Genomic DNA, 13,925 nt, shown 5'->3' with positions numbered 1-13,925 from the left:
TGAATCTTCTAACTATGAAAGAGTGAAATTAAACACAGGGAACAAGAAAAGAGAAATGTTATCTCTTGTTACTTATTAACAAAATTCAGTCTTTATATCATTTTATATCATCTAAGGAAATTTCATCTCATATATGACTTGTCACTCTCCTACTTAGATGTTATTATCTGCACATATGTGCACATAAAATTAAGAACTTATGTATGTGTTGTGGTATCCTTTAAAGTGTTATCTCAGCTGTACATTGTGAATGGTAGCTCTTGGTTTGAGAGCATCGTTATGTAATGCAAAGAGTCAGACTGGGCTCAGTCCGGTGGCTTTGCCACCCTGGTCTTAACCCTAGTCTCTGTGAGCTTCGTTTTCCTTATTCGTAAAGTAGGAAGAAGAGTGCTTATCACAGAAGCTTTTGTGATAATCGCATTACATGTAAGATTCCTTAACACAACGCAGAAGCTATATTAAGAGCCTGGTAATGTTAGTTCTGTTCATTTTGCTTCATGTACTGTATTTTATTTGTTTAGTTTTCAAATATATAATTGTGAAAATAGTGCTATTTTCCCCTCAAATCCCTATAATACAGCATGTATGTATTTTTTAAGCAGAGTCCTTCATTGAGAGGCTTCTAAGATATCTTCTCTTCAGAATTATAATCGATACTATGTATTGATTTCTGAACTTTGTTCCAGCAGCTGGAGCAAGACCTATGTATGTCTGCTCCCCTCAGTTACTACTCATTACAATCTTTTGAGGGTTATCCCTCTACCAGTGTCACTTAGGAAGTAAATTGTGGAGCTGAGATGAAAACCCAGGGCTGACACTTAGCCACTACAGTATGTTGTCTCCTTGCAGAAAGCCCAGTTTGGAGTGATTTAAGGTGCTAGAGATAAAGGTGATATATGGGGGTTAGCTATGAATCAGTTTGGATTTTTAGTTAATATTCTGACTCCTTCCTATTTATGTTCATTCCTATCCTAATCTCAACCTCTGTCTCCCTGTCTCTCTCCTTTTCAGGTGACAGAAGGAAAACAGGATCTGGAAAGAGCATCCCAGTTGGCCCGGAAAATGAAGAAAGAAGCTGCTTCTCTCTCGGAGTGGCTTTCTGTTACTGAAACTGAATTGGTACAGAAGTCCACTTCAGAAGGTCTGCTTGGTGACCTGGATACAGAAATTTCCTGGGCTAAAGTAAGTTGCAGTTCAGATGAATCACCAACATGATGCCAGGGTCACCCGTGGCATTGGTTCAGAGCAATCTGGGCGGATTCTGTTTCCCTCCATTTCATATTAAACATAGCCTGTTCTTTTTTTCCGTCATTTTTTCCTCTTTGTCCTCGGAAGAATATTTCTAAAACAACTATTTTGATGACATGTTTTTATCTTGATTCCAAAAGCATTAAACTCATATGGTTCCTCAAGGCCTTTGCAGTCATTATGCTTATGTAGTACTTGAAAACATCATAATTAACCACTTCCAAAATTGGTGGCATCTTTTGAGTATTCAAAAGTGTTTATAAAGTATTGTGCTGAATTTAATTCTTCTTTAATAACTTTTTCTTTTTAACCAATAACTAATCTTTCTACTGCAAGTGAACAGATATAAAGAACATAGGAACAGAATAAGAAAAGTCAATACAAGAGTTTTCTTTTTGTGTGTGTGTGTGTGTGTTTGAGATTGGGTCTCATTCTGTTGCCTGGGCTAGGATACAGAGGCATCATCATAGCTCGCTGCAACCTCCAACTCCTGGGCTCAAGTGGTCTTCTGTCTCAGCCTCCCGAGTAGCTGGAACTACAGGTGTGCACTATCACGCCTGGCTAATTTTTCTAGTTTTTCTGTTGAGACTGGGTCTCGTTCTTGCTCAGGCTGATCTCGAACTCCTGACCTCAAGCAATCCTCCTGCCTCGGCCTCTTAAAATGCTAGGATTACAGGCATGAGCCACCGTGCTTGGCCTGAGAGTTTTCTGTAGCCCTGTAGTTACTTTGAAATTACAGAGATTATGGAGTTGATCTGCCAGTTCTCTCTTCTGAGATACTGGAACAAGGAATTGGATGGAACATGGAGGACTTGTTTTACCATGGCAATTTTGTTTTCTTAAATTTATTTCCTAAGAAAGAAGCAAGTATGCTAGAGAGAAGTGTTGAAAATAACATCAATACTGTGACAGATATTTATATAAAGCCGCGAGTATCAGTTTTGACATCCTCTACAGGTGTTTGCCGTGGGCCTCTAAGAGAAGGTGCTTAGAAGTCGTGGGGTGACACAACTCCTGCCTACTTTGCACGCTCTGTGGAGATGACAAGTGAGAGACAGCTGAGATATTAGGCCCTGGAAAGAGTGTTCTCAGTTTAGAAAATGGCTCATGAAAAGTGTGATCATGCCCTTGAGCAGTGTGAGTGGAAAGAAGATGAAGAAAAGGATGTTTGAGGGAAAGGAGGAGCGTTGCAAGTCATTGGTGTATTGTAGGTGAATGCAAAACAAAGGCACCAAACTTCATTTTTGTTAAACTTAAGTTTTTCAAGGAAATATTATCTTCTTTGTACAGTACACTTTGAAAACCATTATTTTCTTATTAGTAAGATCAATCATAAGCTAATTGAATGAAATTCACATATTGTAATACAAAGAAAGACAGGAGCAAAAATCACCTATAATCAAAGAATAGCCTGTGGTCATTTTTTCCAGGCCTGTATGGATGTGCACAGGCACAAGCATGTATTTAAAAAATAATTATGTTGTATCTAGTGTTTCATGATCATCTTTAAAAAACTTTAACATTTTCCTTTACCTATAAGTGTTTTTGTATAGCACATTAGAGATACGCACAGTATTTCATTCTTACTTTATTTTTTATTGGCTCATTTCTCAATTCATTTCCATTTAAATTATTACCAATTTTATATAATACTATGATGAATATACTTGTCACTGAATCATAGCATGCATTCATAGTTATTTGCTGAGGATAAATTCTTAGCCCTAAAATTATTTGGTCAAATGATGTATCTGTTTTAAAGTCTTACATATTATGAAATTGTCCTTCAGGAACGTTGTACTCAACCATCCGCGAATGCGAATTTCTCGTTGCTAGTTTTAATCACATCTTTGAGAACAGTACACAAACATCATATTTTGGTTATTTAATTAGGATATTTTCCAAAAATTTATAAGTCATCTGTAGCTCTTTTTAAAAATTTGCTTTTTCCTGTAATTCTATTTTTATGTCACCAAATTGATCTTTTAATTTAGAGCTCTTTATCTGTTCTGCTTATTAATACTTAGTGTGTTGTATGTGATTACAAAAGAATTTTTTTTGCCACTGTAGTTTCTTTTCTGTTTTTAGTTTTTTTTTCTGTTTTTTTTTTTTTTTAAACTACTATTAGTATGTGTTTTTTAAAAAACAAAATCCATTTTTTCTTCATTATTTCTGCCTTTAGTGCTTAGAAAGGCCAACTTTACTCCAAGGTTATATCATTATTTATTTATGTTTTTTTCTAGCTCCTTTATTGTTTTATCTTCTTACCTTTAATGCTTTAATCCTTCTGGAATTTATTTTGGTGTATTCCATGAGGAAGGGTTTTAACCTTTCCAAATAATTAACCAGTTATCTCAGCACAATTTATTGAGTAAATAATCTTGTCGCCACTGATTTGACATGCCAAATTCATATTGTTTTCTATTTCAAAATATTAAGGGGGTACAAACGTTTTTGTTACGTGGGTACTTTTTATGATGCTTAAGTCGGGGCTTTTAGTGTCCCCATCACCTGAATAGTGTTCATTGTACCTGATGTTTTCACTTCTCCCTTTCCCCTCCCCTCCCCCTTTCTTGATTTCCAGTGACCTTTTACATCTCTTTGTGCCCATGTGTGCCCATTGATTAGCTCCCCATTATTAGAGAGTACATGTGGTGTTTATTTGTGCATTCCTGAGATACTTCACTTAGGATAATGGTCTCCAGTTTCATCTAAGTTGCTGCAAAAGACCTTATTTCATTCCTTTATATGGCTGAGTAGTACTTCACGGTGTATATATACCACATTTTCTTAATCCACTCACCAGATTCATGTGTTCTTATTTGCCTGTTGCTTTTCCTTGTTTTCTGCTCCACTTATTGTACCCTTTAAAATGTACCAGTTCTTCACCTGTTTATGTTTTATAATGTATTTTAACTGTAGCTAATGGGTTCCTTGTCTTTATGCTTCTTTTTTGGTATATACTCATATAAGAACTTTAGAATTATTATTCTCAAATTCTTAAAAGAAATTCTGTTGGAAATTTTGATTTGAATTGCCTTAAAGTTATAGATTTGTTTGGCAAAGAATTGACATCTTTGTTATATTAAGTCTTTTAGTAACATGTTGTGTCATATTTTCCTCCAAATTCTTTCACATCTCTACATCAGATTTTGATTCTTTTCTTCACAAACATTATATATATGCAAAGAAATTTTGTCCAACATACTTATTTTATTTTTATTGCTGTGCAAAAGTATGCTTTTCTCTTTTTCCTAAATGCTTATAGTTTGTACATAGGTGGTATTGATTTTTGTATGTTTGATTTTTAATCAGACATCTTTGTGTATTCATAAATTCAATTGTTTTTTTCAGTCGAGTCTCATCATTTTTTAGGTAAAGGCTGAAAATAATGATAAGTTTGTCTCTTTTGGAACAATACTCTCTTAAATTTCCATTTAATCTTATTTCAGATCTGAAATAATGAAGGTGATATACACAAATTACAAATTCACAGCACATTCTCTTCATTAGAGTAAATCAAATGAAACATCAGTATGTAACGTAATCACCATCTTTTCAACATTGTGTTTTTAGATTTAAGGCATATGCATATTTCACAACATTTTAATGTAGTTGCACTTAAAGATGATGTAAATCTATTTTCAATGCAAAGCTTAAATTGCATTTTTCTCCCTGAACTTAAATAGTATTTTGATTCATAGCTTAAATATCATTATTTTTAAGGCATTACTTTTCTTTATTATAACATCTATTAACACAGTGTGTATACTATTTAAATTTAATTACTTATAGTTAATTATTTCTTATATTTCTTAAAGACTAGTCAATTAGTACATAACCACTGAAGGAGTGCAAAGAGTCTTAACTACAGGGAGCATGGCTGTGGGTATCCTTTATTTTTTTTCCGCCTGTTGGAGAAGAACTTTAGAAAGAAATATTTTAGTGCCTTCATAAATATACCAGTAATTGACATGGCCAAGTGAATATTTAAACCTTGACTCACTTGTGAATTTGCAATTTTATGCTTTCTAAAATGTGATTTAATGATGTTTAAATATAAACTTGAGCTCCTTGAAATGACTGGTTTCAATGTTGATTTGAAAAGGTGCAACAGTTTTAAAAAGGTTCAACAGCAGTAGTAGCAGTAGGGTAGATACCTGTATGTTGCTTTTTGATTGAAAGACCTTTGTAGTTTTAATTTTGGAACCTTGTACTGTCTATAAATCTGTGACTATATTCTTTGGCTGATCAAACTTACGAATGTGTGAATCCAGTTATCATCATACCATCCAGAGTATTATCTTTGCATATTACAGGTATAAGACCAAAGCTTAGACTTGGTAGTTCTTTCATGATTTACTTAAGATGAAATGGTTTTGTAGTGTTTATACAACAGATTATATGTTAAGTCACCTAGTTCTAGGATGTAATCCTTGCAAGTATATGCAGTCCATATCAATAGATTCATGTGATAATCTAGGAGATAAATTTATTAGGAATTTCTTAGAATTCTGAGGTCCGGGATCCTTCTGCTTTGCCAGCTTGTATTAATAGTTACTGAAAATGAAACTGATTCTTTACATCTAGAGTTACGATGAAGATAATTGGTGTTTGTGTTTGTATTTAATAAATAGAATTTATGGTTAAAATAAATGAAATAATTGCTTTTCCACACCTGAGTTTGTTACCTTCATTATATTAGCTTAATTAAACATTCCAATTTTAATTAAGACCTTAAGAACTTTCACCATGTTAGTAAGTTTGGGAGTTTTGTGAACCTTTGCCATATTGTAAATCATCTAGGGAGCCATGGACTACTGTGTGTATGTGGAAGAAAAGTTTATAAAAATTTAAGGTTGTATAAACTTTTACAATGCTATGAAAGATCAAGTGAGTTTTGGTATTTTTATTTTCTAGAATGTTCTGAAGGATCTGGAAAAGAGAAAAGCTGATTTAAATACCATCACGGAGAGTAGTGCTGCCCTGCAGAACTTGATTGAGGGCAGCGAGCCTATCTTAGAGGAGAGGCTCTGTGTCCTTAACGCTGGGTGGAGCCGCGTTCGCACGTGGACTGAGGATTGGTGCAATACCTTGATGGTACGTTTCCAGAAAAATTGGGTGATGAAAAATCTCCTCTTCTCTAATTATTATAAAATGAATATAGCTTTGATTAAATTTCAAATCCCATTTTCTATACGTCACAGTCATGTTTTGCTTTTGAATTTGTTTCATTAGACTACATTTTATTTTTTCTTTGAAAAGGCAATAACTAGGAAGAGTTTACAATGTTTCTATTAAAGAATAAAATATTCATGATATCCATAGAAATATGTACTTTAATATTTTAGTAAATGGACCTTATTTGTTTCATGTTAATGATTTCATGTTGTATTTAATTTTCATACTAAATTTTCATGAGCTATTTTTATATATAACCTTTATAATGTTTAAGAGTGATGTACTAGTTAAGAGCACAGTTTCTAGCATCTGATGGCCTGTGTAAAAAGTTTGACTACTGGTTGGGTGACGTTGGTCAAGTTACTTAAACGCTTTCTAAGCCTGAGTTTTCTTGTCTGTAAAATGGGCATTATTAATAATTTTGACCTCATGCAGTTTTTGTGATGATTTTGTGACTGAAAATATATAGTGCTCTTAAATAGCTATATGTAAAACAATTTTAGATATTATTATGATTACAATAATCATTAAATACTGTGTGTATGTTAGTCTTTGGTTATACCACCACTCTGTTAATTATCTCATGAAAATATTGTCCATTTAATTTTTATGGTGGTTTTCTGTCCTTCTTATACTAACGATAAATACATGGCAACCCCACCCTCCCTTACCGTGGAGGGAATTGTCATTTATAATTTTTTTTTATTCTGATATACCTAAGATAGTACTTTTATCAAATTCATAGAATTACTAGGTAATGGATAGACAGAAAAAATAAATTATGGTGTATTTGAGCATTTGTTCAAATCAATCAGGATGTGTAGGGCAGTGAAGATCATGGGCTTAGGTCTTGATCTGTCATAGATTTCTAAGCACTGTCCATGACTTACTATCTGTATAACCTTAGCTAAATTACTCAGCAGTACTAGGCTTCAATAGCCATATATAAAAAATGGGAATAAAAGTATATATCTAACAGAGCTAAATTTTGAATATAATAATGAATATGAGATTTTTGGCTTACAGAATGAGTTGTTAAATATTTTATATATTCATTTTTGCTATTACTAGGTTTATTTTACATTCTCATGACCCTTACTTTTGTATTCTTCAGTCTACCTTTCCAATTCTCCTTTCAAGCAATATCTTTTTCGTCCTATTAGAGCATAGGATTTACCTGCTTGAGAGGGTAAATAAGTCTAGTGTGTGTCAGTTCTTCCTACTTAGAATCCAGATCACTGTTGAAATTATTTTCATATCATTTATTAGTTCACATTTTCTTTTTTCAACTACTTGTCCGTATTATAGATTAATAATGTCCTTCTTAAAACTTCTTTCTTCTAAGTTTTTTCTAGTTTCCTTTATCTTATAAAATATAGTTCCTGAATATTAATTTCATCATAAGCTCCCCTACCCTTTTGGGTCAACTTCTGACTTCTTGATTTAGTCTCAGCAACTTTTCCCAGTTCATAATCTGCTTAACTGTTGCTGCTGTTTTCAAATTTATTCTGTTGAGCACATTTTACGTCCTGCTTTAGGAACTCTTACTAAAAGTCTGTGCCAGGTGTAATATATTTTTTTTTCTTTTTTTTTTTTTTTTTTATTTCAGCAAATGATGGGTGTACATACGTTTAGGTTTCGGGTGTTGCCCTTGATCCACCCCCCAAGTCCGTGTTTCAAATATGTCCATCCTTCGGGTAGTGCGCATTGCACTCCTTGTGTATACAAATACCCGTCCCCTCCACCCTCCTCCCCCCTCCTCCCGCCGCCCTTCCCGTGGTACAGATGATTAGGTTAGGTGTGTTGCCCTTGGTGTAATATTAAGTGCTGGGGATACTGACATGAAGAGATACAGACTTTGTCCTTTAAGCAGAGCATACAGATTCTTATTCAATCCATACTTTGATTTTTTAAATATTATTACTTCCTTAAAGTACAAGTGAAGGGGACAATTGAAATCAGTTGTTATGTAAGAATGAAAAATAAGGGATAAATTTGAAATGAAACTGAAAAGGAAACTTTCTCTTTTTATTCTACTTTCAGCTTTTTATTGTGCTTAGGTCTAAATCAAATAAATTTAAAAAGTACTTAATCATAGCTGTGCATTTTTAGGAATGAGATTTATTCACTAAAGAAGAGCTCTGCAGAAAGGTGGAATCCTTTCTTTAAATTTAGCAATTTGCTCTTTGAAGGTCTTTTAAATCTCTTCTAAGATTATCGTCTTAAATATTTCATGTGATTATGTGAACATTTTATCAATTCCTTTGTAGAACCATCGGAACCAGTTGGAAATATTTGATGGAAATGTGGCTCACATAAGTACCTGGCTTTATCAAGCTGAAGCTCTACTGGATGAAATTGAAAAAAAACCAGCAAGTAAACGGGAAGAAATTGTGAAGGTAGCAAACATGGAGGATACTAACGCTTTTGAGAGGGGAATGTTGTCGTGTTTTCTCTTGTGGAATGCTCTCGGTTTACTTAGGCACATGTTCTTCCCATGCAGTGGATTCATTAACATTTATTTTGGTAGGACAAAACTGAGATAGCCAAAGAGTTTTTTGTGAATATCTCTTTCTTCTGATTGATTGTGCTGAAATCTCTTGCTAGAAATCCCACATATTTGTTTAAACTAATTCTGAGTAAGCACACACCCATGTTTGGTTTCAATTTTTCCCATGAGATAATTTTGTGTTTTCTTACAATTAGCGTTTAATATCTGAGCTGGATGATGCCAACCTCCAGGTGGAAAACGTCCGTGATCAAGCCATTATTTTGATGACTGCACGTGGAAGCTCGAGCAGGGAGCTTGTAGAACCAAAATTAGCTGAACTGAATAGGAACTTTGACAAGGTGTCTCAACATATCAAAAGTGCCAAAGTGAGTAATTATATTTTTATAGAAAACCATTTTTCCTAAGAGTATGAATCTAAATGATAGATATTATATAGTAGATGCATCAAAGAATTTTTAAATTAAGATGATTTTAATCACCATTTCTTTGAATGAAGCATTTGTCCTTATTTATTTGTGATTTATTTGTGATTGTGCATATGAAGGAGAGAAAACAAGAAATTAGTATTGAAGAAAATAACACATTTGAGAAAAGGTTTTAAAGACTCAGTTGAAGGTTAGAATTGGTTATGAAATAATGAGACTAATTGCAAAGCTAGGCATGAATATTAAACCCATTATTTTATAGTCATACTTTATATATGTGTTCACACTACACACACTGTGAACTTGTTTTTTTGTGTTTTACATGTTGACAAATCTAAAAGTTACAGATAATTTGACATTTCAGATGTAATGTAGAAAGGTACATTACATTACTACCTGATTTTATAAATTTAAAAAGGAGCTTTATAAATTTAATTAAGAGGATAATAAATAAGAGCTTTCCTTTAAATAGTGTTTTTTATATTACCATGGTATAATTTTTCTCTCTGTCTGTGTATATCCTTCTCATTCTCTCTTTTTACCCTTGTTTTATGAGATGAGGAAAGGAAAATTCTTATTGTAGTGGTCTTAAGATCTGGGATGTAGTGGGTGCTCAGTAAATGTTAAGTTGAAAAGATGAAAACATTTTGATGGTTCTATGGATAAAAAACCATAGCTGACTTAGGGGTCATTCAAACCAGGTATTCATTCTGACATACGATTCTGAGTTTTCAAGGGATCAGTCTTGCCTGTAGGATGGCATTTTTTGAGTGCTCAGTTAATTCAGTCTCTAGAGAGTTGTGTGTTGAAACTTTCAAAGAGGAAGGATCCCCTTTTTTGCGGGAAGTAAATATTATTTAAACTGCTTTGATTTGAAATATCTGATATAGTAGACCAAGTTAACTTTCATATAACCTATGAATATACTTAGGTAATTCTCAACTTCAAGAAAACAAACAATAATCTTGCTTTAGCTTTTGCCTGTCTTAACCATGACCTTACCTCCTAGCCTTCTGACCTCAGCTTATTTTATTCTTTTCCGTAGTTCTATGGGAGGTTTTTCTGGGTATAAAAAAAATGCACAAAATTTAGACATATGGTGTGAGGAATTACAAGAAACAATTACCATCATCCCCATCAATAACCTCAGTAAACATTTTGGAATACATGTCTATTCTTATTCATATGTACATGATATTAAAAATCAACATTTTTATATTATTTTGTGTCTTCTTCTTTCACATGATTTTTAATGGTTGTAGAATATTCCAGTATATGGTCTGTTACAATTTCCTATGTTATTTTTTTTACTTTATTGTGCCTTTATAAATATTATATTTGTTAAAAATCCTTTTATGCATATATTTTTGATCATCTCTTAATATGCCCTTAAATTCAATTTTTAGAATTCCTTGAAATCATTGGAAAAGTTGTATACATATAAATACTGTTAAATAGATTTTCCAAATAGCCCAATAGGAAGTTTGTGCCAACTTACACTTCCATAATCAGGGTGTGAGAATACTAGTTTTTCCACACTTAGCCAACATGGGTGTTATTTTTCTGCCTTTAGTTTTATTATAATTGTCATATTTTTAGTTACACAAATGTGATGTTTTTCTATATAGACATTATGTGACAATATGGTATTGAGAAATAGGTACGTCTTTGAAATTTTGAGTATCAAAATCCAAGGGGAATGCTACTGGGAAACTTAAAAGGAGAGATATCCTGCGGGGTGGCCCTGCACTGGGGGCTGGGTGGCCGCTCTTCCTTTTTGTGGCTGTGTCCTTTCCGTGGCCATGGCAGGAATGGCTTCTGCATTAAGGCCGTATTTTCCACTATATATGTGGTCTCTGAATCCACCACACGGCACTCCAGGCAGCCACGGTCATTTGCATGCCCCTTTATATCCCTGGCCAGAGTTTGGAGAAAACGGGCAATTCAGAGAAGCCCAGATTGGTAAAATCACTGCTGTGTGGAAGAAGGAAACTAAAGTCAGTTCGAATAAATGCTGGTTCCTCTCTTGACACCCCATCTCTCTGGTCAATGATGGAAATATATTTTCAGAGAACTCTTTTCCTTCTACAGTTGCTAATTGATCAGGAACCATTATCCTACCAACGTTTGGTCACCACTGAAACATTTGAAGCTGATATGCCTTTCTCTGAGTTGGAAAAATTAGAAAATGACATAGAAAATATGTTAAAAGTTGTGGAAAAACACTTAGAATCCAGCGATGAAGATGAAAAGGTTGGTTCAAAGAGACTGTCAAAACCATGGTGTTCTCATTTTTCTTCTCTGTTAATTATATTTTTACATCAATAACATTTACCCGTAATAATCTGCCAAACATAATGAAAGAGATCCAAATGTGACTTTCTGATGTGTATCAGTGTAAGATTTGCCAAGTGATTTATGTAATAATTAAGAAAAAATAGACACGCTTTCTGACTGAAGGTAATCTTCAGTATTATCTAACTTCTGTTAAATTTGCGTTGAGATATTTTAACTTCAAATCTAAAGTATTTTAAGAAAAACAAATTTTTTGGTCATTCAGAACTTTGTAGGTTAGTTCTCCTTCTTGGGAACTGATAGTGACACCACATTTTTCTTTTGAGTAAATTTTTTCCCATTTAAACATTCAGGTGGATGAGGAGAGAGCCCAGATTGAGGAAGTTCTACAAAGAGGAGAACAAATGTTACATCAGCCTATGGAGGATAACAAAAAAGAAAAGATCCGTTTGCAGTTATTACTTTTGCATACAAGATACAACAAAATTAAGGTATTATAATGGGAGAGTCTCTGTTGTATTTAAATAACTTACTCGGCCCTTGCCTTTCTAATGTGTGTTGTTGCGTCAGGGACAGTTTAAAACAAACCAGTTGGAATATTATCTCCTCCTTTCTAGTATGTATTACTAGATATGTTTATTATTTTGGATGGAGCAGGACTCAAAGAAAATAGAAACATAAAACCTTATTGACTCTTTTAGATTTCTGCTTATAGGTTAAGCCTAAAAGAGATCTATCCCTTTCAGAAGTAACTTCCTCCTTCAATTCTGTATTTTATATGTAGAGGTTTTTGCCACGTCAAAAATATTTCTAGTTTACAAATAAATAAATAAGTGGAACTCGTACACTATGTTAAACTTTTTCTAGAAAAAGTCACACTACCAGCTGCCTTTTAAATGGCAATCTTTTCAGCTGTATTTTAAGTATGCTGGTGTTCACCAGGGGTCTGTTCTTTGGTAATTCCTTCTAGAGCCAGTTTTATTTGGTGATTTTAGAAACTGAGTAGATTCTATTCTCTTGGCTTGCTACCTATTGGATGTCTCTATGTACTTCAGCCTTGTGATATGTTCTAACCTGAACTTGCTGTCTCCCTCCCTCTCCAACCTGTGTCTCTTACTTCATTCCCTCTCTTAGTTAATTACAGTCATGAGCTGCATAAGGACATTTGGGTCAACAGCAGACTGCATATACAGTGGTTTTCCCATGAGATTATAATACCATATTTTTACTGTATTTCTTCTATGTTTAGATATGTTTAGATACACAAATACTTACCACTGTGTTACAGTTGCCTACAGTATTCAGTTCAGTAATGTGCTGTACAGATTTGTAGCCTAGGAGCAAAAGGCCATACCATTTAGCCGAGGTGTGTGGGAAGCTATTCCATCTAGATTTGTGTAAGCATATTCCATGATGTTCCCACAACAAAATTGCAAAAAGACAAAGTTCTCAGAACGTGTCTCATTGTTAAGTGATGCATACTGTACTTTAAAAGATAGCCATTCATTCTCTCAAGGTAGAAACCTCAACATCATCCTCAACTACTTCTTGTTCCTCACCTCTCTTGTTCCTCATCCCACATCGAGTAGGGATTAAAAGCATTGGTCTGAGTGAAGCAAGGTACAGGTCTGACCTGAGGTTATATATAGCTCTACCAGTTGCTTGTTTTATGTCCGTGGGAAAGTGACCTAACTTCTCTTAGTTCACTATCCTTTCTTTAATTCAAACTTACGGTTTTCTGTCATGAGTTATTACAAATATGTTCCAAAGTGGTTTTCAAATGTCCAGTTTTTCTTACTCTACCATCTTTCTCTGAATTATTCCCCCAGAGGTCATGGCTCATCATGTCATTCCTTCACCTAAAAATATTGCAAAAAACAGAAAGAGCTTGAAGTGCAAGGTTTGTCAATATAAGGACATACCAAGGGTTCGTTCTGACCCCCGCCACCTCCTCTTTGATTTGTTGTCACCGCCCGTGTAGCATAGCTACGCTGAGTTTCTGTACATTTCCCTAAACACATCACATGCCCTGACACCTCTGGGATCTTGCTGATTTTATCCCCATACCCTGGAGCGGGATTTATCTTTTTATTTCACCTGAAAAATACACCATCTTTTAAGACTCAGCTCCATTTTTATTTCTAATATCTATCAGATCACGTTATAGATTTTGCTTTATTCTTACTTTTTAAAGTCTCTTTTTGCCCTAGTACTTTTTCCAGGATTCAGTCCATATCTTACTCATCTTTGGGTCCCAAATCAGA

The 13,925-nt window shown here is 34.1% G+C and overlaps 1 protein-coding gene across 1 annotated transcript in view; it reads left to right on the top strand.

Moving 5' to 3' along the window:
- UTRN (utrophin) overlaps positions 1-13,925 on the top strand; it is a 522,534-nt gene that overhangs the window by 97,163 nt on the left and 411,446 nt on the right. Inside the window, exons 31-36 of the mRNA XM_012655520.1 lie at positions 1,012-1,182; positions 6,169-6,348; positions 8,700-8,828; positions 9,136-9,306; positions 11,458-11,619; positions 12,015-12,152. Coding sequence (XP_012510974.1) covers positions 1,012-1,182; positions 6,169-6,348; positions 8,700-8,828; positions 9,136-9,306; positions 11,458-11,619; positions 12,015-12,152 — 951 coding nt within the window. The remainder of the gene's footprint in view (positions 1-1,011; positions 1,183-6,168; positions 6,349-8,699; positions 8,829-9,135; positions 9,307-11,457; positions 11,620-12,014; positions 12,153-13,925) is intronic.

Source organism: Propithecus coquereli, unplaced genomic scaffold, assembly GCF_000956105.1.
Source record: "Propithecus coquereli isolate 6110/MARCELLA unplaced genomic scaffold, Pcoq_1.0 Scaffold48, whole genome shotgun sequence".
Classification (NCBI taxonomy): domain Eukaryota; kingdom Metazoa; phylum Chordata; class Mammalia; order Primates; family Indriidae; genus Propithecus; species Propithecus coquereli.
Note: the sequence above shows the minus strand (reverse complement) of the source record. Positions and strands in the feature narration are given on the sequence as shown.